The following is a 27,670-nucleotide window of genomic DNA, read 5'->3' as shown; positions in this document are numbered from 1 at the left end:
GGAGCTTTTCTGACATCCATAGCACTGTAAATTCTACACCAAAACCAGACAAGAACATCATCCGTAACAACATGGATTCCAGATAGACTGGCACTTAATTTCTGTGGCTAGAATGGTACTAAAAGTGCTTCTCCCACAAAGCATTTCAAATCAAAGTAGCCAACAGCAAACAGGCAAAGTTTGCAGAGATAAATAAAATCTGAGTGATCAGTGCAGGTATGTTCCTGTTTCTCTGTGCATGTTTCCTCCCTACCTCCCAGAACTGGCTCTAATCCAAGGTCTGACCTAACGGGACAAGCTGCTGTCGGACCTTACGGATATGCCTTTCAGAGATATCCATATGATTTTAGAAGATTGGAGACTTTGCCAAGATAGCAGGTAGAGGGATGGGGCAAGGAGAGCAAGTACTGGCCCAAATTTCACTCCAAATATCCTTGTCGGAGACCTCAGCTCCAAGTGGACTGCACAACCAGAGAGAAGAGCTGGGGGACCAGAGAGAGGCAGCAGCTAAAGTGGCAATGCTTAGACTCTTCTTCCATTTTGTTACAAAGGGGCGACCACGTGGAGTTCACCAGTGTAGCTGCAGCAACCAGGTTCTGCTTTGCATGCCCCAGAGGCGAGGAGCTTGGAAGGGAAGGCAGGAGGATCCTCCTCACCTAAGGAAAGAAGACAGGGCAAAGCCACACATCATTGTACTTCACCTGGCCGGGGGCTCAGGCCAGAATGTGGCTGAATCTGGGTTTGGACCATGGGCTTTATGAGTGAGGCAAGCCCCCCAACCAACTCAAGACAGGGCAGTCTCATCCTGCTGACAGGTTCCCTTAGTTGAAGGTCAAGGCTTTGCATGCATGACTCCAGCTAGGCACAGGCACTGTAAGGAACAGCTCCAGATGGCATCCTGCTGGTGCTCCCCGGGGGAGGCCGGGCTCTACAGAGGGCCCTCTCACCTGGCCTTGTGCTGAGTGAACTGTGATGGAGAAAACACTGTGCCCATCAACCCCAGGATCATTAAAAGATGTGGCTTTTAAAGCATTGGCATTGGTAAGGGGTGGCAAACACTACAAATCCCAACAAAGATACAGGTCCAGAGATGCTCATCCAGTACCTCTGGGGCAAGCTCTGTCTTGGTAGCCAGAGGCCTGTGGAGTTCAGGGGCCAGGCAGCTCACCCTAACTTAGCCTCAGTATTCCTACAGCTCACACATGTGAACATCCCCATTGCCTAGAATAAATCGATACTATCATTGGAGTCTTGGTACTTCCCATAAGCTTCATTGCCAATGAGTCCGCACCCAAATTAGAAAAACACTTGCATGGATTTGGGAATCAGGGACAAAGGCTGTGGCCTGTATCCGGAACCCAACCCAAAGGCACTGTCGGCTCCCACGCGCCTTACCCAGGCCGGAGGAGGACGACACGCTCTCTGTCAGCGAAGATGTTTCTGTCTGATCTGCCGAGAGTCCTTCCATTAGGGGCAGGGACAGCTCCGAGGAGGGCACTGACGAGTCGTAGATGCCCGAGTCCCGAGGCATGTCTGAGGGGCTGGCGGCTTTCGCGGGGTGCAGCAGCGGCCGCAGGACCGAGCCGCCCCCCGGCCCGGGCCCCGCCTCCGCGTCTTGGTCCAGGCCCAAGTGCGGGCCCTCCGAGGGCGAGTCGGCCAGCGCCCCGGGGACTGCGGCCTCAGCCTTGAGGCAGAAATCGCCGTCGGGCCCTGGTTTGCACACGACATCATTTAACACCAAGCCCGAGTCAAACTTCTCCAGCACCGGCTCCCGGGAGTGGAGGGGGGGAGGACGGAGGGGGACGAACTGCTTCTCAAACCAGTCGGGCTCCTCGTCGATAAACTGGTGCATGTTGCATATGGCGACGTAAAGGGACCGGCCGGACTTGCTGCGAAAGTAGTTCCTTCTGCTCACCTGTCCCGGGTACTGCCCCGGCTCCGGAAGGCCGTGGTCTCGGGAGTGCAGGTGGGAACAGAGCTGGGGAAGGTTGTCCATGAGCTTGTACTTGGTGCTCAGGTCCAGGATGCCGGGAACATCGCCCTCGCAGGAATAATCGAAGTAAACGGCGATGAACTTGCTGAGCTGGGCTGAGGAGCTCTGCTTGGCCTGGCGGAGCTTTTCAGCTATGGCGGACATGGCCACCAGGAAGAGCTCCCCTTTCCCCGAGCCCCGGCCGCCGCCCTTGTGCTTGCAGCTCTTCTTGTCCACAAAGTACTTCATGCCTTTGGAACACACCACGATGATGAACTGGGACTCGTGGATCTTCTGGATGACCCATTCTCTCTGCCCTTCTCTGCAGAGGCTGAAGTCCTCCCACAGGTCCAGAGCCACCTGGAAAGAGAACACAGACCTCATTCACCTACACAGCCTGGGGAGTCGGGTAACAAAAAACAAGAGGGTTACAAGAAGGTCCCATCATTCGTCCTTTAAGTATTATCAGCATTGCTGCGTGCAGGCTCTGGGATGCTGGGATCTGGGACCAGCTAACATTCTGTGGGTGATAGTCACATGCCAGGTCCTCTGCATTGTGCCCTTGTTTCAGCCTAGTGTGGGGGCCATTCCTGCTCTCACTGTATGAGGGAAAAGATGGACACACAGAGCTTCTAGCAACCTGCCAAAGTCGCATATCCCAAGTGAGGCCCTCAAGGGACTCTGAGTGTGCTAGTGAGCCCCTTGAATGGGCGCCCTGGGGTCGGTCTATGGTGGTAAGTGCAGCAGATCCTGAAGACAAAGCTGGAAGGTGATGATGGATGGGCCTGGGTGAGGGACCCCAAAGCAGGCAGAAAATGGGGCTGAGATCTGGATGTCAGAATTGCCCATGATGCTGGCTGACTCACATCCAGACAGCGCGATGGACAAAGAAGATCCCCTTGGCCACTCTCACAGCCCCAGGGTCAACTATGCTGTTTACCAGTCTGTCAATGGCCAGAGAGGAGGGTGGTAGACTGCAGTAACACAGCCACTCTGGTTAGCTCACCTGTGAGTGACTGGCACCGCCCACCATGATTTCATAGCAATCTATGGGGGTCATATCCATATAAGACCTTTAACCCCAAAGAGGTTCCAGGAGCTGGGGGGGAGGGGCACCAACAAAGGAAAGAAAACCAGGCATGCACGTGCCCCTCAGAGGGCTTCACCTTCTCAGATCATTTTCATCTGATTCTGCTGAAAACGTCTCTTGGCAGTTTTATCAGCCTCTTTCCTTCTGCAGTTCAAAAACGAATTCTCAGTGGCTACGCCTGAATGGGAGCCACAGTCTCTTACAGAAAAGGGGGTTCTGAAATGACTTTGTCTTCCTCTTTGGCTCTAAAGAAGGTCCCCAAGATCCACCCACTTGCTAAAAACAATCCTGAATCGTCTTAGACTCCCTTAATTCTCACTAGCATTATACATTCTAAAGGCTAACTGGGAGTATATACCAAACATTTTTAAAATGTTTCTATCTTTGACCCAGCAATTCCATTTCCAGGCTTCTAGCTCTGGAAAATCATCAGAAATGAGGCAAAATTGAACTAATTGAAATAACTCAATTAGAATGAATTGGTATTATGGATCATGTGGTTATTTAAAATTGCATGGTGCAGCCACTCTGGAAAACAGTAAGGAGGTTCCTCAAAAAGTTAAAAATAGAACTACCCTACGATCCAGCAATTGAACTACTAGGTATTTACCCAAAGAATACAAAAATACTAATTTAAAGGCTGATGTTTATAGCAGCATTATCAACAACAGCCAAATTATGGGAAGAGCCCAAATGTCCATCGACTGATGAATGGATAAAGATGCAGTGTGTATATAGATACAATGGAATATTATTCAGCTATAAAAAAGAATGAAATCTTGCCACTTGCAATGACATGGATGGAGCTAGAGAGTATTATGCTAAGCAAAATAAGTCAGTCAGAGAAAGACAAACACCATGTGATTTCACTCCTATTTGGAATTTAAGAAACAAAAATGATCCTAAGGGGTAACAAGGGAGAGGCAAACCAAGAAACAGATTCTTAACTCTAGAGAACAAACTGATGGCTACCAGAGGGAAGATGGATGCGGGGAAGGGGTGAAATACGGGATGCGGCTGAGGATTAAGGAGTGCACTCATTGTGAGGAGCACTGGGTGTTGTATGGAAGTGGTAAATCACTATATTGTACACCTGAAACTCATATTACACTGTATGTTAACTGACAGGCTTTAAATACAAACTTTAAAAAATAAAATTGCAGTTTACATAGAACTTTCAATAGTATAAAAAGTTATTAAATGAAAAGACAGAAAAAACATCCTAATCCACCCCAAATGCAAAACTGTATGCATGAGTTCATCGCTGTAGAAAAAAACTGGGAAGGAAATATACCAAATACTAACTGTGCTTCCTCTTTCTCCAGGGTAAGATTACAGGCCATTTTTGGAGTCATCTTTTTCAGTTTCAAAAATTCCTACAGTGAGTACTATACTCATAATTGGAAGGCATTTTCCCCCTGAGGCTAGTTAGTTACAAAGCAGAGCACATGGGTCGTCTGAAGACTGTGGCACCAGCTAGAGGTTGCAGTTGGTTTTTCAGTACCCATTTGGATCTGCCTATCTCCCCAGCTTCATGTGTTAGCCTTGTAATTAGGCGTTATGGACACTAGGGGGCAGCCTTGCCACGTGGAGAGACTAAGAAACTTACCAGCCGCAGTATCAAAGCACAAATAACTTTCATAACAGTTATTGTACAGTTCTTGCATTGGTAAGAAACAGAGTATGCCTTCCATGAGAGCTTCAAACTTCCCTCTAAAATTAGCACTATGACATTATAGAAAAGCTACAGATTCATAGCTTAACTCAGGAAAACAGACAAGAAACTGGGAGCTGACCATTTGAGTCCTTGACACATTATTGTTCTCCCTTCTTAGCAAAACTCCTCCAAAGTATTGTCTAAACCCACTGCTTGATCTTCCATCCTCTCTTTGACCTGTCAAGGTTCACCAAGATGTCTTGAGTGACCAACTTCCCCCGTTCCTGTTCCATGTTCCCAGGATACATGCCATTCCCCTCCATGCAATTGCACGGTCTTCTTGATGTTTATCAAACTTCCTGCCAGGTAGGTGCCACGAAAGGCTTTTGAGCAGGAGTATGTCAGGGTTAGGACTAAGGGTTAGGAAACATTTAGTGCTGGTGATGGGCAGGACAGACTGAAGGAGGAGTGTGAGGCTGACCCCAATTTGGAAGGGAGCTAGGCACCAGAGGAGGGCAGGTGTCACCCAAGGAGGCCTGGAGGGAGGGAGAGAGTGCTGAGAGCATGGGGGCACATGTCCTGCCAGGGAGAAAGAAGAGACTTCAGATCCCTCACCTCACAGCCACAGAAGTCCTGGAGGAAGTAGGCAAAACACCGGACGACGTTCATGTGATTCTGGCCATCTTTGCTGGAATAGCAGAGGAAGACCTTTGGCCTCGGCCGGAGCCTCTCCCTGGGGAGCGCCGTGGTGTACGAGGAGGACTCAGAACTCTCTTCATCTAAATGTGAATATATATTTTCTAAATTGGAAAAGAAGATAGGGTTGATGCCTACGAGCAATGCTTTGTCCTGTGCCTTAAGACTCGGGACCTAATGCCATCTTCAAGAAGCAACAGTTGATACTCCCAGTCCCCAGCCCCTGGGGTCCCCACTGGAAACAGGACAGCTGATTTCTCCAGTGGAGCAACAAATACCTCGGGTAAGCCGAGAAAACGGCCGGGACCACCCTGGTCAGCAGAGAGCACCCAGAAGCAGGTCTTGCAACCAAGTGTACCTACCAGACCAATTAAGCACTGTCAGAGCTCACCTTCTTTAAAAGAAAAAAAAAAAAAAAGACAAAAAACAAAAGAAAACCCTTTTATTGAGGTATAACTTACAAAGGTAAAATGCCTAAGTCTTAAGAGTAATCTCAGTAAGTTTTTATCTAAGTATATACCTGTGTAACTTGATCACTCAGATCAAGATAGAAAACATTTCCAAGGTCCCCAAAAAGTTCCCTCCCAACACCTGCCTTTTATAAGTCATTAAGCCCTGCCTCTACCCTTACTCATACTTTTAGACTTCATTTATGTTCTTGAATTTACTATCCTGAGTTTGGGAACAGAATTATGGCTTCATGTTCACAGCTCCTGAGGCTAAAAGTCAAGTATCTTAATGGTAGGAACTACAGGACCTATGTGGCCTCCCAGATGCCCATCTGGTTGGGGGCCAGGGTGGGGCGGTGGTACCAAGGGCCCAAGGACTCCCAGGCTCCCTCGGTTGGCCGATGTCTTGCCAACCTGGGGGGAACACACCACACAAAGAGATACCTTGTTGTTTCTTGCGGCACATCACAGTGAAGAGGGTTGCAAAGGCCGAGATGACAACCAGTGGCACAGTGATGGCGACAGCCCTAATGGGCCCCGCCCACGGGGAATGCGCTGGGAAATGTCAAAGATAAGGCTTGAAACAAGCAGCACAAGTTCAAGGAGAATTCTTCCCCCCCCCTTTTTTTTGTTTTTAAAGATTTTTTATTTTTAAGTAATCTCTACACCCAATGTGGGGCTTGAGCTCACAACTCTAAGGTCAAGAGTCCCACATTCTACCGACTGAGCCAGCCAGGTGCCCCTCTTTTCCTCTCTTTAAACATAAGCTGTGTAACAGGTTTTGGGCGCCCTGACCACATTTCTCTAGTTAGTACTGGTCTGGTGATTATAAAAGGACTCTTTTTAAAGGGTTGTAGAATACTATTCAAAAATTAGAGTTGCTGGGACAGTAAATACTTGTGAGTGAGAATTTTGCCCTAGGAAACCTTGCCTCCCACCACTTTTCTTCCAAGGACAAGTGACTATTTAGTTCCAGCTACACAGACACACACCAACCACAGTGGCCTCTGTGTTCTGGGCATCGACATTAGGATGGAAGGAAAGTCAGCTTTGATGGAACATCTTTTTTTTAGAAGAGTGAGGTGTGGGGGTGCGCAGAGGGAGAGAGACAGAGAGAATCTTAAGCAGACTCCCTGTGCTCAGCATGAAACCCAACACAGGGCTCAATCTCACAACACTGAGATCATGACTGGAGCCAAAGTCAAGAGTCAGACGCTCAACCGACTAAGCCACCCAGGCACCCCTGATGGAACATCTTTTAAAAGAGAGGAACTCAAATGCTGTGTTTTGATTTTGTAAACCATGAAGTACAGAATGTATCAAGTAACGTGGTCTACTGTAGTCCAGAGCCAACATTTCACACAGAAAAAAAAAAAAATCATACCTGGTTTTAAGGCATAATGCATCACTTTTCTTGTTGTATTAGTGTCATCCACCAGCTGCAAAACAGAGGATGCTGTATCATTATTTTTTTTTAAGTGATAACATCTCAACAGATTTCATTCATTTTTCTATCTGTGGACAGTGGGGAGACAGAGAAAGCAGACAGGAGAAAGGAGAGCTGCTGCCTATGATCATTCATGAGCTGAGACCTGACATTAAATCAGATAAATCTCTGCTTTACCGACACAAAACTCTCAACCTCATCACCTCCCATGAATCAAACGTTGTTCGTTCATTGATGAAGTCAGCTGGTGAGTTCCACATTCTAGCACTCTTCCGTCCCAATGGCATCCTACCACTAATTTTACTGGGCTGCCATTAATGCTTTCAGAGCGTGTGTCTGTTCAAAAGCACATACTGCTATCAAATCATACAACCAGTGTTTCTCCCAAAATGTTAAGACACGTTGATTGTCTCTGAATAGCAGGGCTATGGACAAAATTTTTCATTTCCTTTTCGATTTTTCTTTTATCCCTATTTTTGTAGTGTGTTTGATACTGGAAAAGGAATCTAAACTAAAAGAAGAAAAATATTATCATTTGCTTGCTTTCTTCAGTGGTATTTAGAACTTCATGTATACTGCTACAGAAAATGTCAGCAGAAACCTAGAGAAGTATAGGCAGATATAATGGGCAGAACTTTTCCTTTCTGTTTTACTAAAAATTTTTAGGGACACCTGGGTGGCTCAGTCAGTTAAGTGTCTGCCTTCGGCTCAGGTCATGATCCCAGGGTTCTGGGATCGAGTCCTGAGCTGGGCTCCTTGCTCAGTGGGGAGCCTGCATCTCCCTCGGAATGCCTCTCTCTGACAAATAAATAAGTAAAATCTTTTAAAAAATAAAAATAAAAATTTATAAATCTAATTTTTTTAAAAACATATTTTTGTAGTATGACAGTGTCGGAGCCCAGGGCAGGTTGCCCCAGTAGATACCACAATGGCCTACTGATAAATATTTTGTAATGAAGCTACTGGAGAAAGAAGTAGTGCAAGGAAACTCAGACCCTCCCTCTGTCCCCTTGAAAGCAGGAAATAGATCTCCCATATGACAAATACCCTCACTGTTCTGAGAAGTAAAAATGACATCCTTATTGTATGATAGGGACTTTAAAGTCGAGAAAACTGTAGAAACGAACCTTGTTACTTTTTCTAATTTATTATCTCAGCCTAAATTCCACTTAGAATTCCCTACTAATTAAAGCTCCCAAACATCTATTTTTCTTTATCCTGTCAATTCTTCACAAATTTATTATCTCTTTGTCCAAAAAGCATAAGAACTGTGCCTGCCTTTGTCATTTCTTTGGGTTTCAATTTCATTATTGGGCCTCTGTGCACACTCAGTAAGAATCTGGTTTTTTTCACCCCTTAATCTGTCTCACGTCAATTTAATTCCTAAACCAGCTGGAAGAACCCAGGGAGGAAATAAGGAATTTCTTCCTCCCCTACAAAGGAATACTGTATAGAAATTCTAAATCATGGCTATGTGGACTATCTGGTTTCATCAAAATATTTATATGAAATACTTGAAATACTGAATGAGAAAAATCAAAGACTAATTACATATAAACTTTTTAAAAAGCATGTTAAGGGCCATGTAAAAATATAACTGCACACCCTCAATGGCTTGAAATTTTAGTGTTGTAAACAGTTGAAATTCTTCATGAACTAGATTCATTCTGTAGAATTAATAATAGGGCTTTCTTGAGTTATACATACCTCAATTATATAATCCCCAGGAGAAACATTTTGAAGGAGGCAGCTGGTTGTCTCTGTATTTTGCTCCTGCAAAGAAACAACACAACACTTTTAAAACTCACTTCTTGGATAAGGGTCATCTGGACCTCTCTTCCCCCAAAGCTGAAGGAGACTTGCCACCAGTCTTGACCATGTTCAGAATATATCAATTAGATCAGAAAGCAACCATATTTATCTGCTACACATGATCTGAACTTCACTCTGATAAAAAGGCCCAGGAAAGCCCAGGACCCCTGTCATAGTCTATACTTAGTGGTGCCCTCAGCAGGACTATTTCATTTGCAGACAAAGAAACTAGTTAGAATACCCTTTATTTATTGAAAGGGTGAGAAAAGAAATTACCTGCCCATGTCCGTGCATATCTTATGTGCCGTAATTTTGACTTGAGGTCAATGACAGAGGTGAGAGCCTACAGGAAAGCAAAACTAAACAACATAGAAGCATGTCTAGGAAGATGCTAGGTTCTGCTCTCATGAGCAAAAACCTCTCTTGGTGCTTGCTGAGGCCATCTAGCTAGCAGTCCTGTGCACTTCCATAAATCCCCCTCTTGTTGACTGCCCTCAGTTTAAGAACTTGGTTGCTGAGTTTCTACTTTGGTCTATGTATAATCAGTAAGCCACTGAAATCCTAGTGGCTTAGCTCCTAGATGTGGTTTTTCCACTGACTAGCTGTGTGACCTTGAGCAAGCCAGGTGACCTCATGGAGCCTCGGGTCGCCCATCTGTAAAGTGGGGTGACAGCAGCCTGTTGCATAGAGTTGTAAGGATTCAGTGAGCATCAAGCTTGGTGACCGGCACACAGTGAGCACCCAATTAATGTTTAAAATAGAGCAGAATGAACTAGAAATACTTAATTCTTTTGGTTCCTTGGTAATACCTTTCCCAGGCTTCATCACCCTTGGGATAGCTGGGGTGTAGATAACTGGAAAGTGAGAGTTGTCCCTGAGACACAACATTCTGGAATGTCTACCAACTGCTGAGATAAAGCCTCATGTTCACAGGAACCTTCCAAATTCCGGGCCCAGGGGTCACTTTAAAACATGTCGTAGGGGCACCTGGGTGGCTCAGTCAGTTAAGCATCTGCCTTTGGCTTGGGTCATGATCTCGGGGTCCTGGGATGGAGGCTGCATCGGGCTCTCTGCTCAGTGGGTAGTCTGCTTCTCCCTCTCCCTCTGTGCTCTCTCAAAAAAAAAATATTTTTTTTAAAAAAAGATTTTATTTATTTATTTGAGAGAAAGAATGAGAGAGAGAGAGAGCATGAGACAGGGGAGGGTCAGAGGGAGAAGCAGACTCCCCACTGAGCGGGGAGCCCGATGCGGGACTCGATCCCGGGACTCCAGGATCATGACCTGAGCTGAAGGCAGTTGCTTAACCAACCGAGCCACCCAGGCGCCCAAAAAAATAAAATCTTTAAAAAAACAAACCAAAACAAAAACATGTAGTATTCCTTAATGTACATATAGCAGCTCACCTGTTTACAGGTCTTTCTCTTGAAAGGCCCTTCGTGCTTGAGCTTATAGTGAAGATAGAAGAAACGGAAGCCAAAGGTGTGGGGCGCATGATCGAAGGACACCTGCATGCCCAAGCCGTGCTGAGTGATGTTCAGGTTCCGAGGCTTCCAGACTGGGAGGAGGAAGGACCCGGAATGAGCACCCAGAGGCCACCCTGACACCACCACGCAGGCAAGACCTGATGGACAGGAACAGCTATACTTACAGGGCTTACAGGCCAGGTTGTCCGGCTGTAGCAACAGGTCGCAGGCTATGAAGAAAGACACATATTTTTTACTTTTAGTACAGTTTGGCATTTTCCTTATCCAATAATTCAATAAAATACAAATACACGGTGCTGCGTAGTGTTGGGAAAAGTATAAAATGCATCAATTCAGCAATTCAGTATGGTGTAGTTATATCTTAAGAAAATTTAAATTGTACAATATAAAAATATGAATGCGGTTCATTTTACGCCAAATAAATGGAACCAGTGTCAAGTCACCGAGACTCTTGAAGCTTGTCAAGCATGACAGAGGGGTTTCAAGGCCAGCAGCCAAGGGCAGCAGGACTGTGTTCAGGCTGCTACCACAGGGAAGCTCTGGTTTAGCCGTGAACAGAAATAAAGCCAGCCCCTTATCAATTGTACAGGGGTTTAGGCCCAAGAGAACTCTGGAGTGATGCTGGTAACTGTCTTGGGATTGTTGTAACCTTTGCTAGCAAATGCTCTGATGGAGTCTAAAAATGGCATGGAGACATCTACTAAGTAATAGCACCAAAGTCAACAGGGCTTTGAAGCAGGGCTTAAACATGATGCTAACACAATGAGGCCAAACAGCCAGTCCAGGATGCCATACTGCTCACCCAGGGAGAACCCTCTGGCAAATGTCCATCCAATGCCAAGAAAAGCAAAGGCGGCATCAAGATCACAGGGCACCGGGGCGCCTGGGTGGCTCAGTCGTTAAGCGTCTGCCTTCGGCTCGGGTCATGATCCCAGGGTCCTGGGATCTAGCCCCACATCAGGCTTCCTGCTCCACAGGAAGCCTGTTTCTCCCTCTCTCGCTCCCCCTGCTTGTGTTCCCTCTCTCGCTGTGTCCCTCTCTGTCAAATAAATAAATAAAATCTTTAAAAAAAAAAAAAAAAAAAGATCACAGGGCACCGAAATAGTGATAATCGCATCTCCCGCCTCTGCCTCACCCCCAAATAGACACATTGATTCTGATGGGAAAAATTAAATTACACTAGTTCTGATGAGGCCAAGCTTTTCATAAACGTATTTGAATCCTCTAATTGGTTATGTGTCAGGCATTGAGATGTTGTAAAATGCACCTCGTCTTCGCCCTATGGAATCATATTTTAATTAAGAAAATGAGACCAACTGTTCTAAAATTAACTGCTGCACAGAAAATAAAGTTTAAAAAAAAAGTAAGAAGGGAAGGGAAGGAAGGGAGGGGAGGGGAGGGGAGGGGAGGGGAGGGGAGGGGAGGGGAGGGGAGGGAAAAGGCAAAAAGAAAACAACCAGAGAATGAGTTCTGGAGTTGAGAAGAAAAACATCGCAGAGGGAGAGGATGACTATGGGGACGTGGGAAGGGCTGTCACAATGGACTGCCAGCTGACCATCCGGGGCCTGGAAGGCCAGACAGAAAGCCCATCCAGGAAGGCAAGAGGGAGCAGCTGCAGGTTTCAGGGTGCCTGGGCACCAAGTCTGAAAGCAGGGATTCAGGATGAGGAAAGACCCAGCACACCGCATGCAGAACAGATGGCAAAGGGAACTCAGCACAGTTGGCTGCAGCGTGTGGACTCCAGAGCCAGACTTCTGGGTTCAAATCCCAGCTCCCACCAGAGGCTCTGTACCCTCTGGGTGTGTAATTCCACATCTAATAAGTGGACATGGGAGGATTAAATTCTCTGAAGGGTTGGCATGCGGGTAAACTGAGTCAGTATTTAGAAAGCATTTAGAACAGGGCCTGTCACATAGGTGTTAAACAAACTTTCTAGAAAGAGGCAATCTCAGGGTTACTGATTAACTGTCTTAATGTAATCCTGAAAACAGGCAATCGCAGAAGCCACTTTCCTGATGACAGGTCAAAAAAGATGGAATTATTTCATGCTCTACCCCTCATCTCCAAAATCAACTTCTACTGTTTTAGTCCTGCTTTTTTTTTTTCCCAAATGGTTTTAATATATGGCTGTCCTACAGCAGCTGCACCCCTCCCCCACCCAAAATAAGCAGCATCATGTCTACTCTTGAACAAGTTGGCAACTGGTGTCTCTGGTCAGGTGAACTCTGCCTAGGCCAAATCTTAATTCTAAGAACTGCTTTTCTGGATACTTTTGTCCTCACCATGCTAGTTTCATACCAGTATTTGGTGGGCTCTTGAATATATTCCTTGGAAAAGTCATTAGGATCAGGAGCAGTCTCAACATGGGAACCAGGCAAGCAGGCCATACTCACCACGGGTTCTAAAGAAGAAAGGGTGGTAATTGCTTTCATTTTTAATGGAAGGAAAAGGGACAATCTTCACAAAGTAATCCGTTTCAAATTTCATATTCAGGAAAGGTTGAGATTCCATTCCCTAAAAGGGAATAAAAGCAGACACAATATCATGAAGAAATCATCCACCCCTCCACCTATACACCAGACCTTCAGGCCTCCCTGACGGTCACCCACACACTCTGCCAGACCTGGAGTCTATTTTCTGGACCACCTTTAACTGAAATAAAAGATCAGCAAGGTTGCCTGTTCTTTGGCAAGGAAGCCACGGCTGGTTAACACAGACCCTCAAAGCTGGTGGGGAAGAGCTCACATACTCTTGAGAGCACAAAGCCACCTTCCAGGACGTGTAACCCGAGAGGTGTGTTTACCAGCAAGAGGTGCTGGAGGGATTCTCTGGGTGTGGAGCAGGCTTGAGGTGTTGCCGAGCTATTTTTCACCCACCTTGGCAGGAGGGGTGGACCCCACAGCCCCTCCTTCTCCAGTTTCACCGACATTCAATAGACCATTCAGACTCCCAGAACAATGGCATGTCTTCAGGAGCACATTCTCTGCGTGCGACTTACGGTTCTTTTGAAGCTACTGTTGAGCTGCTTTGGGTCCTTTAGAATCAGTTGTTGGCACCGTCTTCCCTCCGACTTCAGCTCCTCCAGTATTACTCGAAATCCTTTTAGGAATTCGATGCCTAAACAAAGCAGAATGCTTTTATGAAAAGCAGACCGAATTACTTTTGAACACACTTTCCTTCCTTTGCCAAGATTACCGTCCTTCCCACCTACATAGCAGAGTTAAAGGAATTCTAACTTTGGCCAGAATATCTGAGTTTTACAGAAAGGAAAACCACATGCCCTGCATTCCTCTGGGACAGGCCAGGTGATTTTCTCTGTACCATCATGACTCGTTAATTAGCTCTAATTCAGCCAGCCATTTCACAAATGCCCACTGCCTCTGTGACATCAGGGTTCAAATATTTAGGCTCAAGTCACAATTCACCCTAAAAGTCTAGAGTGGAATATATTAATTTCTAGGTCATCAGACAGGGTGTATTCAGCTGATGATAATTCCCAGTGCTGACCAGGAACTCCCCCCAAACCATGTTTCCGCTTTAAGTTTTCGTCCTGTATTTGCTGGCATGGTTCACTGAGTCATGCACAAAATTCCCAACAAAGTGTATGTCTGCACCCAAGGGGTTCCTAGGCTTGAGATTAAATAGTTTAGAATGCCTATGTGATTTACAAAGCAGTTCTTGCTCTAATCAGGCCTGAAAGGCAGACACCCAAGGGCTGCCCAGTGTGTGCTCTTCAAACAGCCCTCAGAGGCCCCGAGACGCCCACCGTGCTGCTGAAAGGCACCGGCCCAGCCCCCTGCCACCTGAGGAGTAAGCTCCGCTGATCACAAGAGCCAGTACCAGCGCTCTGCATCCCATGGAAACTAGCTAGAGTGGTCCAACTGCAGCTGGAGATCCCCAAAACCGGCCTCAATTGGCGCGGTATCGGTTTCGCATGCTTTCTGAACGCTACACAAGGAGACAATTTCAACCCTTCACTCGCAGGGCAAAAGTAATGACATAGGATACAATTAACCAGGTGGGAAAAGTATTGATGGCAAAGGACAGGTAAATCTTTTTTGAATCCTATCATTATTTGATGAAGAACATATATTTTCCAGTGAGTAGGGCAAAGGAGTTACAATGACAGCTTCACATTTTCGGGGGTCACAGTGTACAATGTGCTGGTACTGACTCTGCCACGTTGCATTTTTTTTTTTTTTTAAGATCTTTATTTATTTATTTGCCAGAGAGAGAGCACAAGCAGGGGGAGCACCAGAGGGAGAAGCAGGCTCTCCGCCGAGCCGGGAGCCCAATGCGGGGCTCGATCCCAGGACCCTGGGATCATGACCTGAGCTGAAGACAGACGCTCAACGGACTGAGCCACCCAGGTGCCCCCGACATTGCATTTCAAGTACAAAGCTTCCTGTGCGGGTGAGAGCCAGCTGACCCCCAGCCCAAGACTCAGACATGCTAACAAGATCCAAGGTCTTTGACCAGAGACCAGTTAGCAGATCTCACAGGAACTTGCCTTTTGAGATTAAAAAAAAAAAAAAAAAGTTGAACAAATCCTTATTATTTATACTAAGATTTAATTCATGCCATGTCCCCAGAGCTCCTGTTTAACAAAAGCTGGGTGATTAATAGGATTCAAGACTGTGTATCTCACAGTTTCATAAAAATTCATCAGCTGAGGTGGGAGTGGGTGGTTCTAGTCCTCATTTTTAAAAGACCTGCCTGAAAAACCTATGCCAAGTCTGGGTGGGGTCGGGGTAGAAGCAGCAAATGTAAATTTTTTTTTTTTTTAAGGATTTATTTATTTGACAGAGAGAGAGAGCGCAAGCAGGTGGAGCAGCAGAGGGAGAGGGAGAAGCAGGCTTCCCACCGAGCAGGGAGCCCAATGTGGGGTTCGATCCCAGGACCCTGGGACCATGACCTGGGCCAAAGGCAGATGCTTAAGCAACTGAGCCACCCAGGTGCCCCAAGCAAATGTAAATCTTATAGTAACACCTTTATCACAATACCCTGAATGAATGCCTTATAGTTACATGTGTAGCAACTTCATAGAGCAGCTTCCAGTGATGGAACTTATTTGCTCCTTTCCATCATTTAAAGCTGGATGAATCCTCCTAACATCCATGGGAGGAAGGTATTATCCCCATTTTCCAGATGAGGAAACAGCTATCAAGACACTGAACGACTTGCCCAGGATCACACAGGAATTAAACAGCAGACGTGGGATTCAAACCCCAGAGTGTCTGGCTCTAAGCTGGTGCTCTTAACCCATAAGCTTCTCTGTCTCCCACCGAGTTTCCTTGATAAAACCTGAAAGAACCTTATAGAAACAGATAGAACCTGTCCACCCACAAATCATCGTGCAGGAAAAGCACCACATTCTGCCCTCACTGCTCCACCTGTTAGTTCTCCAACCACATGCTCACATCCCTTACTTTTAAGGAGCCTGCAATTTGTCAGGCCAACCCCTCCACTGTATAGCCTTACATGGAATGACCACTTCCCGTTTATCCACAGAGAATGTTTTTATCTTTAAATGTTAAGATAATGTTATTTTTGGAAAACCCGCTGCGTTCAGACCCAGCGGTATTTACATAGATAAGTGAGTCAGTCCCATGGCTCTGATCTATCCTCCCTCACTCTGCACTCACCTCCCCTGCCGTCGGATTTTTCTGAGATTTATCCTGTTCAGATGAAGAAATCCAGGCTTTTATTATACTTTTCCCTTGGCCAGATTTTTTTTTTTTTTTTAAATTCTAAGATTCAGTGGCTATGTCAAAGGAGCAGGTTTGAGGACCAGGTTCTGATGATGGTAACAGTAGCCACCTTTTCCCCCCCCCCCGTTTTGTTTTTTTCTTAAAGATTTTATTTTAAAGGAATCTCTACACTCGATGTGGGGCTTGAACCTACAACCCCAAGATCAAGAGTCACATGCTCCACCGACTAGGCTATGCAGGTATCCCAGTAGCCACTGTTTTTTAAGAGCTCTTTCTAGGGTCACCTGGCTGGCCCAGTCAGTGGAGCAGGCAACTCTTGATCTCAGGGTCATGAGTTCAAGTCCCACATTGGGTGTCAAGATTACTTAAATAAAAACTTAAAAAAAAAGAAAAAAAGCTCTTTTTAGAAATATACTGCATGTGTGTGTGTGTCAGGAAATCTTATAACCAACCAAGAGGCAGTCATCTGCCCATTACAGATGGGGAAGCGGGGCTCAGCCAGGGTTAGAGGCCTCTTGTAAAAGTTAGAATCTGGGTTCACACCCAGGCCCATCTGAACAAATGGACCCTGCCCATGTCCCACAGCCAGTTATCCCATCCAATCATTAACTTGTTAAAGAGGACAAGCAGACTCTGCCCTAACCTGAATCTGGCCAGATAATGTGGATTTGCTTTTTCCTGTTTCTTCATTTTGTTTTTTTGTCAGCCTACATAGTTTAAACAAATTCAGTTAGTTGTCAACATTTAAAAATTGATTTTATGGGGGCGCCTGGGTGGCTCAGTCGATTAAGCGTCTGCCTTCGGCTCAGGTCATGACCCCAGCCCTGAGCCCTGGGATCGAGTCCCGTATCCGGCTCCCTGCTCAGTGGGAAGCCCGCTTCTCCCTCTCCCACTCCCCCTCCTTGTATTCCCTCTCTCGCTATTTCTCTCTCTGTCAAATAAATAAACAAAATCTAAAAAAAAAGAAAAAGAAAAAGAAAATTGGAATATTCCTGAAAACTTACAACATGTGCCAGTGCTGTGCTTGGGTATCCATATGGGCACAGAGATGGCCGATGCTGGATGCTGAGGCCATTACATCCTTGGACAGCTCACCTGTCCCCCCGACTACTGCTGAGACCCAGAGGCCAAGCATTCAATGTGATTTATCACCACACACTATTATTTTGTAAACCTACATCTCTCTCAGTAACAGCCAAGTGAATAAAAGATGAGCCGTGAGGCCCAGCATCAAGCTGCATGCCTGCCCAGCAAGTATACGCAACAAAGCAGGCAGTGTATCTGAGCCCAAGCCCACCTAAGCTACACTTATGTCAAGACCTGCCTGGCTCCTGGAGGTTGTCACACTGGGACCCCTGCACTGGTCACCACCCACACCAGCCACGTGGTGGACTCCATTTGACCAACTTACCAAGAGCCCCTGGGGACCAAAGAATGGTGACTGCCACTTGGTCGTGGCAAGCGTACTGACTGATGGTGATGTTCTGGGCATCAGCAATCACATGCTTCCCCACTGGATTCAAGTAAGTGGTGCAGTCTAGAGAGTTGGGAGAACAAAGAACAGTTAGATTAAGACATTTATTTTTTGAGGTCCACGTTCATCTTCTCAAATTACACAGAGCCGTCTGGAGGCGGCCAAATCCGTTCTGTTTAAAGACGTGTGCTGCATAAACCCAAATAGGACATCAAAGATTGAATGTTGGGGAAACTGTAAGATGCTGCAGTGGGGCTTATTTATAGCACCAACACCACTGCCCACCCTTCGAGTTCAATTCTAGGACAGCATGAGGAGGATCATATATAGTGCAGCTGTATATGTTTATACATAGACAGTTGAACTATGTATCTGGCATCGACTTCTTTACTATTATGACACTTTACCTAAATCAGTAATTATTTACACCGATTCAATTGTTTTTCAGCATTAGAGAGTGATCTGAAACAAAACAAATGGCTAAATAGTCTGGGGCTTGCTTTTAGAAGAAACCTGGAGGCAAGGTGAGCAGGGCAAGGAAGCAGGATGAGGCTGGGACTCACCAGGGAGCGGCTCACAGTAAGCCTGTTAAAAAATCCAATTAGTACCTACAAAAGAGACTCGCTGACTTCATGATGTGCAAAGTACCTTCAACATTAATAGCATCTCAAAGGTAAAAGTTCTGTTCCCGAACACCATGTGTTAGCAAAGGCACCCACAATGCCCATCAAATTCAAAGAGCTCCATGTTGCTCAAAAAATGAAGACCAATTCTCTGACGCTGTCTAAGGACATTACGTACAGCCAGGTGTCAAGGCCACTACAACCATGTGAGCAGCTGTGACATCCGGTATTGCTAAAGAAACCTTCAAAGTCTACAGGATCCTAAAAAACTGCTGGAAGCTTCCAGCCAGACTTGGAATGGGACTCCAGAGAATGGCCGTGGGCTGTTCTGGCCACTCATGCAGGGAGAACCACCAGCCATCCCTGGCAAATGCCAACTCATGATTCTTACACTGCTTCATCTCCATTTCCTTCTCAATGATTAAAATGGAAAACTCTTGCTGGTATCTGCTGCAAAAAGTCCTCAGTTCCATCAAATGTCCAAACCGACTCATGATGCCTCCGAAAGCAGGGGGTTTTACTTTGAGGTGAAGCAGTCAGGGGGATTTTCTAGGTTCAGTGAATCTGCTGCACTCCCCCTGCCCCTGCTGTACATCACACCACACACTTCCCATTTGTTTTTAAGATTTTATTTATTTGAGAGAGTGTGAAAGAGAGCACAAAGGGTGAGGGTGGGGGCAGAGGCACAGGGAGAAGCAGACTCTCCACTGAGCAAAGAGTCCAACATAGGACTTGATCCCAAGACCCGAGATCATGACCTGAGCTGAAGGCAGGCACTCAACTGACTGAGCCACCCAGGCGCCCCCACATTTCCCACTTTTAGGACTAAAAACGTTCCCTGGGTATTTGAAAATTACAAAAGAACATAAGAAAAATGTAGAAGTCATCCATGCCCTCCCACCACACAGGTAACTACTATCAACTTCTAAAAAACATCTTTCCAAGCCTTTTAATGGGCACATAATATTCCTCCTTTTTAAATTTCTTACTAAAGTTCAACACACATGCACTACAATGCACCCCTCCCACTTTGGTAACTCCCAGCTCCCACACTGCCTTGGGCCCTGCTTTCTTGCCTAACTGCTCTAGGTGGACCCCATTCCATAAACTCCATCTGCTTAAAAAGCAGCCACCTCTACATTTCAATATTACTTCTTTTGAAAAGATGTTAGTGGGGTGCCTGGGTGGCTTAGTCGTTAAGCGTCTGCTTTCGGCTCAGGTCATGATCCCGGGGTCCTGGGATCGAGCCCCACGTCAGGCTCCCTGCTCAGCGGGGAGTCTGCTTCTCCCTCTCCCTCTCCCACTCCCCCTGCTTGTGTTCCTGCTGTCTGTCAAATAAATAAATAAAATCTTTATAAAAAAAAGAAAAGATGTTAGTAATTAATAAAACCAAATTCTACATCTAATGAAAACTGACTATCGAAACATTTAACATATGTTCTCTGGGTGCAGAAGAAAAATTTTTCTTTAAATATCTGGTTTAACACCCACAGTGTACAAATGAGGAAATGTTTTGCAGCTAAGAGACCAGCTGGGTGGCTTCGGATTCCACTGCTGACCAGCCCTGGGTCAGGACAGAAAGCAGCCTCGGATGGCTCATGCATAGCTCTTGCCATTCTATCCTCAGCACAGAGATTATTACCATAGTAAGTTCGGAATCAGAGGTAGTCAGCCTGCAAAAAATCCTAACTGAAACTAGCTTCCCAATATTTAAAAAAAAAAAAAAAAAAAAAAAGACAAGATCCCATCATACTTGTCAAGTTCAAGCTTTTTTTTTTTAGATTTTATTTATTTATTTGAGAGAGAGAGCATGAGCAAGGGAGGGGCAGAGGGAGAGGGAGAAGCCGACTCCCCACTAAGCGGGGAGCCTGACGTGGGGCTCAATCCCAGAACCCTGAGATCATGACCTAAGCCAAAGTCAGACCCTTAACTGACTGAGCCACCCAGGTGCCCCAAGTTCAAACATTTCCATTTATTGAAACCTCTGATTTAAACAGCTTTTAGGAAAAGATGCACAAATAAGAGCAAATCATGTTTTTTGTCCTTTGTTCATTCCTAATGCCAAAATTAGCACTCTCCAGGTTTCTGTAAATATAATTATGCAAATATAAAGTCTAAGAATTAAGAAAATGTATTACAACCTACTCAGGCATTACCCCCTCAGAGCCTGAAGAAGAAACAAGAAATGCAACATGAAAGGAGACATGGAGACCTACGAAATTCACTTTTGACTTAATGGCAAGACATTTTCTTTCTTTGTAACATAAAATGGCAAAGGAGTAGAAAAATAAGATTTTGTAGTTTTGTACTTTTGGTGAAAACCTGGTAATTTGTTCTTAGCTATTTCAAACAGAACTGGTAACCAGTCAACAGAGCAATAACAGAAACTTCCTTGTGGAAGAGAGAAAGAAATATCTTTTCAATGGAAAACAATGAATAAATTTTTTACACAAACCTGGATCCAATTATTAGGAATTCTAACATTTTGGATTCTGGTTACCAAAAAATTATGCCCAAATGACATTCTGCCAAAATGCAACCGAGCTTCAGATGTCTCGGGAGTCAATTCGAGTTGAGAATTAAATTCTAATTAAATGCTGAAGAATAAGAAAGAAAATAATGACTAAGAGGCATCAAGCACGTGGGCCAAATATTTAGTCCCATGAAGAAAACAATAAGATACTTCTAAGTTTTACAGGTACAGATCCTCTTTCACAAAACCCCATATTAAATTAGAGCTGCAAATACTTGTTTGCAGCTGACCAGAAAATTTTGAACTCTTGAATGTAATACAAGATCTGCCAGGACCAAGAGCATATATTAGAAATTAACTTTGTAGCTCAAAGAGAGATCTCTAACACATGTCTTTACTTAGCTGAATTAAGTATCATGGACTTGCAAATCTTTCATTAGCTTTGTAACATTTATCCAGAGAACATGCACACACCACTAACATGAAATATCTGTTTCAAATATAAGCCCTCATTGGTTAACTTAAAGTACTCACGTCAGCAACTGTGGGCATAAATTTGACACACATATTTGTATCTTAAAATTATTAGATTGTATACACGACCTCAAAAATCTTGCTTTAGCAGTGATCATTTCAGAGGCCTCCCTGTGACCCACACCCATTACTTACATGGATTCATAATCCTCTCCAAGAGATGAATCAAATGTCAGGAGTTACTGAACAGGAGTCAAGCTCCCTCTTGTTAACATTTTTACATATAAATTATGGCTCATAAGGCTAAAATGCTCACAATTCTATATAATTACCTTCTTAGCATGAAAGCAGCTGCTGAGGGGGAATTCTATATGCTTAATCAGAAAAAAAAGCACCCCACCCTGCCCTTAGGAAACGACTCAGCCAGATAAAGCCACATTTCCTTGAGAGAAAGGGCCAAAAAGATGCTGTATTCCAATTCCGGTTGGAATGACTTCTAGTATTGGCAGATATCAATTACTGAGTGCACATCAGGCCAACTAAGTTGAGCAGTTAAAAGCATTACCTCATTAAAGCCTCGACATGATGCTCAGGAAGAAACTAATCTTTACAGGCCTTGCAAGCTGAGGCTTAGGGAAGTCAAGTGGCCTGCCATAGCTCACAGCTGACAGGTAGGGCACAGGAGTTGGAACCCAGGCCTACGGAGATGGCCAACTGGAGACCCCTGGGCCAATCTGGGACACACATTCACTTGACCCACTCTGTGCTTGTGAACGTGTTTAAATAGATGCCAATATTAAAAAATGTTCAAACAAACAAACAAAAAATGCCAATGTCTCTTTCTTCTTGCAAATCACATCTGGCTACCCTCAGGGCCAAGGCACAAGGAGCCGGAATGGAGAAGCCAGACCTGGGCTGTCCAGTTTGCCACAGTCCCTACCGTTCCCTAGCATCCTTGCGCTTGAGTAGCTTCACTCATTGGTCTGCTGCTGAGCCCCTACAGGCATCTGCCTTTGTTCTTAAGGACATGGTTATATCTTGAAGACATCAGGGGAGGTGGAGGTCTCCATACACAACTTCTCCCAACACTATGGAGGACACTTGACCTATTCAAGCTCCCAAATACTTGAGTGGCTTAATTGAGACTGAGCCATGTTAGTTCCATTGATAAACCTGAGCAGGTTGAGAAAATTCCTCAACCCCAGGACCTGCAGTGTCCTTGATTAAGCATGACTATGTAAGCTGTAGATCACTGAAAGGGCTCCATTCTTCGGCAGTGAAGCCAGTTACTTACTGTCATATCTGAAGGTGATGTTGTGTAGCCCGCTGTTTCTGCTGGCCGGCCCCACTCCCTGTGGGAAAACAAGAGAACATGATGAGGAGAGAAGCCAATGTGCTTTTCCAGCACACGTCCCCATAGAGTCAAAATGCACACAAGACTGCGAAGACCCAGGGTCATGCCAGATGCTGAGCGATATCTACCACTCTTCCCACCCACCCTGTGTCCCTTCTCCCCCACTGGCTGCCAACTTCCCTCCAGCCCAGGAGATTCCTAACTGCCAGGCCAGGAGCATCATGAGCACTCGATTCCCCCAAGACAATAGGAGATGCTGTTCTGTGTTTGGGGGTTAAATAATAATTCATTAACAGTAAAATTGGGAGAGAGACCATGAGCTGCCAGCTGGAGCCCTTCCAGTTGGATCCGCTTTGAGCACTGATTGGTTATAAAATTTGCCTACCAGACACTCTCGTCCAAAAGCTCTATTAAGCCACGACAGATAGGCAATTCCTCAAGTCTAAGGAAACAGGTTTCTCATTCCAAGACCGGGAATGATTGTGGGAATAAGCCATTACTTTTAATGAGAAAATTCTTCACTGCATCCATACCTATGCTTGGAATATATAGGGTGGGTCATAAAAGAAAAAGAAAAAAGACTTTAAAAGGCCTAACTCTAACTTTTGGTGATGTGGCCATTAGCCATCTGCACTCTTAATAGCAGGGGTAACAACTCCGCCAGACTCCCCACTTTAATTACAGCATCCACAGAGGGAGCACCGGAATCCTCCCATTGCCCCGCCTTTTCCTAACCCACCACTTATCCATCATGGGAAAGAGCAGCTACAGATCTGCCGACTCTGGTTTTAACTGTTTCTGTAACAATCGGCAAATGTGCCATTCAGCATTAATTGCAGAATTCTCCAAAACAGTTAATTCTGAAATGCTAAATGATGGGAAAATATTCTAACCACACAACTAAAGTTTCCACTCAACCAAGGGAATGCTGGGGGAAGACCATCTGCTGGCAGCCCAGTATTTAATGGGCAATTGTCACACTGAGACACAATGTGCAGAACCCTTCTGATGGAGCCCAGGGTCTCAGGCCACAACCCCGTCACATCCATATGCTGGAGGCATGTTCACACTGCTTATCTGAAGCCAGCTATGCCCAGTGAAACTCTATCCCTGAGCTCGGATAAACATGGACCTCAGGAAAGCACAGCTGTGCAGAAAGGGATGCACACAAGCATGCACGCGCGCACACACACCACAATTCTAATTGAAGTGAGAAATAAGCACAGGAAATCTAAATCAACGTGGTACATTAGCCCATGATCTACTGGGGCTCCCCTTCTTCCTGATGTACCTTCCTTCTCCAGCTTTCCTGCTTCCATCCTCCCTTTCCCACATACACAGGATTCTGGATTTCCTCCCCTGAGCTGAAACACTTTGGAAAGGGTGGTTTTCTTATGGAAATCCTAAAGGCCTCCATGATTCCTTAGGGAAAATCCTCTAGCATACCACTAGAGGTCCAACTTCCAGATGGCTAAGAGCGGGGTGCCGTGACCAAGCAGGAGACAATGCCATCCCTCCAAAACCCCTAGGAAATGCCCAAAACACCCAAACCACACCCTTCTTCCTCCCTTGCAAAGCCCCAGGATAGAAAATCACTCACCATGTATTATGAGTCAGACATTATGCTAGGTACAGTGGTGAACAAAACAGCCGCTGTCCCTGTCCTCAAGAGCAAAGTAACTCATTCCTTCAAAGGAGACTAATGGGGTATGTGGATCACATGTAATGTACATAGGCAAATTTCAAATCACACCCTGACCCTCCAAGAACACTTAGTGTGACATAAAGGTGTATGTAGCTCAGCTGAAGAGCCAGCCATAAGTAAGCATCCAGCCTACAGGTACCACAGGCAGCACCTCACAAGGGATGATTCCAGGGTGAGGACAGCACACCCCGGAAACTTGAAAGAAGGAAGGATAACTGGACTAGAAGGGAGAGAAAAAGGGAGCATCATGGGAGGGAAACAAAAATGCAAGGGGGCCAAGGTAAGTACCTTAATCCTTCCATTCTCGGGCTGGTGACCATGGGCATGGTCACTTCACTCCACCTGGTCCAAGCCTCCTCAACTATCTTCCTAAAAAGATAATTTGCACGACTTGCCCCTGGGAAGGGGTTTGAGGAGGACCACGTGAAGCCCTGTAGAGGAAGCGCTTTTCAAAAAGGAAATGCATTTAATAGCATGCTCTCCAGCATGTAGGACTCTAATGACCAGTCACCTTCCTTGCAGGACTGTCAGCTTTTCACTTTGTTCTTGTTCTCCCCATATTTCTAATGCAGCATGTTTTTCTTTTAAAGATTTTTATTTTTAAGTAATCTCTACACCTAATGTGGGGCTTGAACGTACAACCCCAAGATCAAGAGTCACAGGCTCTACAGACTGAGCCAGCCAGGCACCCCTATAGCAGCACGTTTTTAACAGGTATTTATTGGGTGCTTGCAATGAGCAATGTATTGTGGAAAGAAGCCCAACATCGTGAGATGTGCTCTATCCTGCAGACAAGAACTTAAATCCCTCCAAATAAGGTCTGTGCTGCATGCAGAGCTGTTCAGAAGGGGGCCCAGTGAGCTGGCCTCAAAGGACAGTGAGGCTTGCATATAGCATTGATTCACTACCCACAGAGCATTCCACCTGCACCCAGGCCCTGCAGGGTTGGGCACTTGGCCTTGAACCAGACCTGGGTCCTAATCTTAAGGGACTTTGGCCACCAAAGTGATCTCCTAATGTGTAAATCTGCCCTCACTCTTCTGTTGCGAGCCCATCACCAGCTCCCTGTCCCTTGTAGAATATTCCGGATGTGGTTCCTGCCTCTCTTCTCAGCCACTTCCCTCCCTACCTGCCAGACTCCTCCAGGCACTGCATTATGGCTCAGCGCATGTTCTGGAGCACTTCCATATCCCAGAATGCCCTTCCCATCGGCCAGGTCCTGTTCCCTTCATAGGCTTTCTGCCTTAGTGTAGCTCCATCACACTGTGTCCCTGACACATAGATCCACCTGCATACTTACTTGATGGGGGTATGATAATACATCCCCACAACTTGACCGGCATGGCACTTCTGCCAATGTACATGCAAAATGGTACTTCTAATTCCACAGAAAATCAGAGACTAAAAGACCCTGTGACCAAGCCTGGTCCTTGAGCTCAGAGGGAACAGAGCACAGAGCTCAGTTCCATGACAAGGACTTGCTCCCGTGTGCACTGGAAGACCTTTCACTCTTGGAAGTCATCCAGGGCCCGGTTTCTCAGCACGTGCATCAGACAGATGCTCCACCAGACTGTCCTCAGTTCACACCCAAATAATGCACCTGCTGCTCCCGAGCCCTCAGAAACCCTATCAGAAATGGTGTGCCCAGGCTAGCCCACAAAGCACTACTGTTTTCTTTATACTTTGTGGTAGGCAGACTCATACCCACCCCCCAAAAAAAACATGTCCACATCACAAGCCCCAGAACCTGTGTTACTTTACACAGACAGCAGAAAGTACTACATAGATGTGATTAAGTTTAAGGAACTTGAGATGGGGAAATTATTCTGGATTATCCTGATGAGCCAAATGTAATCACAAGCATCCTTCTAAGTGGGATTCAGGAAGGTCAGAGAAGGAGAAATGACCACAGAAGTAGAAGGCAGAGAGACCAACACCGATTTAAAGATGCTACACTACTGGATTTGAAGATGGAGATAGAAGGGGCTAATAAGCCAAGGAATGTAGGCAGTCTCTAGATGCTGGAAAAGGCGGAAAATCAGTTCTCCCCTAGAGCCTCCAGAAGGACCCAGCCCTGCCAACATCTTGAGTTTAGCCCCACAGACTCATTTCGAAATTCTGACTTCAACAACTATAAGATAATGAATTTGTGCTGTTTTAAGTCACTAAATTGTGATAATTTGTTATAGCAGCAACTGAAAGCTAATACATACATATACTTTTAGCCACATTGTTGAAATGGATCCCAAAGTCACACTCGCCCATGTGCTGTCATTTTTCCCTCCCCACACCCAGGGCAGACTGACTGATCCCTTGTCACCGCACTCTATCCCACCCTGGCTGCAGGCAGACATGGGACACTGACCCAACAGAGCTAGCTGCTTCAGATTCTGCCATCCTAGATATAGGCTTCTGTGGGCTAGCCTTGGACATATCTGGAGTAGAAGAGTGGTTAACAGAATGGGCTGTAGAGCTGTACAGATGTGTGTTCAAATCTCCCCCTCTCAAGCTGTGTGACCTGAGACAAGCTTCTAAACTTTCCTGAGCCTCCTTTCCCTGAGCTCTATAAAGTGTTTGAATAAAACTTCCTGGAAAAGCTTGGCGTGGGACTGTGTGAGATGACACGTACCAAGCGCTCTGCACAGCATGTGACACGTTGAAAGGGTGATGGCACCATTCCTGGGAAGATTCCTGCCCTAATAAGCAAGGAGAGACCTGTGCAGCATGGGGGTATGTGAAGTAGAAAAGGACATGCTCACAGGAAGGGGCATCTCCAGATATGATCGGTCTCAGCATCCAGACCTGGGGGGTCTGGCAGATGGATGGACAGTTCAGGGCAAGGTGACAAGGGCACTAACCACCAGACCACGGAATGGTCTTGGTGGGAACTGGGCAACCCAGTGATCCCCATCTCTGGTGAGTGCTCAGGTTGGATCTGATGGGGAGAGACTGAAGGCTAAGTGACCAGAGCAGCACCCCTATTGCCCTCATCCTCCCCCCACCTTGTGCCACAGTCCTGGGCCTGGCCCATAGTCAGCCTTTGGTAAATATTAGTTTTCTGCCTGAGTAAATGAACTCATGACGAAACCAGGTAATGCACACCAAGAATCCAAGAGGACCTAGCTTCATGTGACAGGGTGATTTATGGGCTTGGAATCAGGACTCACACTAAGAGAACATGTGTAAGCGACTTACAAAGCTGTTCAATGGCTTTGGAAGCTGTTTTTCAGTAAACAATTCTAAGCTTTT

At 45.8% G+C, this 27,670-nt stretch overlaps 1 protein-coding gene across 1 annotated transcript in view; it reads right to left on the bottom strand.

The window, feature by feature from the left end:
- Window positions 1-490: 490 nt before the first annotated feature.
- Window positions 491-27,670, bottom strand: part of IL17RD (interleukin 17 receptor D) — a 61,695-nt gene continuing 34,515 nt past the window's right edge. The window contains exons 2-13 of the mRNA XM_028110477.1: window positions 22,657-22,714; window positions 17,730-17,855; window positions 13,606-13,724; window positions 13,001-13,121; window positions 10,772-10,816; window positions 10,527-10,678; window positions 9,019-9,084; window positions 7,249-7,303; window positions 6,309-6,419; window positions 5,335-5,519; window positions 1,396-2,332; window positions 491-656 (exon numbers count right to left, since the gene is read on the bottom strand). Of these exons, the coding sequence (XP_027966278.1) occupies window positions 544-656; window positions 1,396-2,332; window positions 5,335-5,519; window positions 6,309-6,419; window positions 7,249-7,303; window positions 9,019-9,084; window positions 10,527-10,678; window positions 10,772-10,816; window positions 13,001-13,121; window positions 13,606-13,724; window positions 17,730-17,855; window positions 22,657-22,714 (2,088 nt within the window). The 3' untranslated portion in view covers window positions 491-543. The remainder of the gene's footprint in view (window positions 657-1,395; window positions 2,333-5,334; window positions 5,520-6,308; window positions 6,420-7,248; window positions 7,304-9,018; window positions 9,085-10,526; window positions 10,679-10,771; window positions 10,817-13,000; window positions 13,122-13,605; window positions 13,725-17,729; window positions 17,856-22,656; window positions 22,715-27,670) is intronic.

Source organism: Eumetopias jubatus, unplaced genomic scaffold, assembly GCF_037043125.1.
Source record: "Eumetopias jubatus isolate StellerSeaLion01/CBP00866 unplaced genomic scaffold, mEumJub1_p1.0 scaffold_1, whole genome shotgun sequence".
Classification (NCBI taxonomy): domain Eukaryota; kingdom Metazoa; phylum Chordata; class Mammalia; order Carnivora; family Otariidae; genus Eumetopias; species Eumetopias jubatus.
The sequence above is the reverse complement of the archived record's forward strand: the minus strand, read 5'-3'. Positions and strand labels throughout refer to the sequence as shown.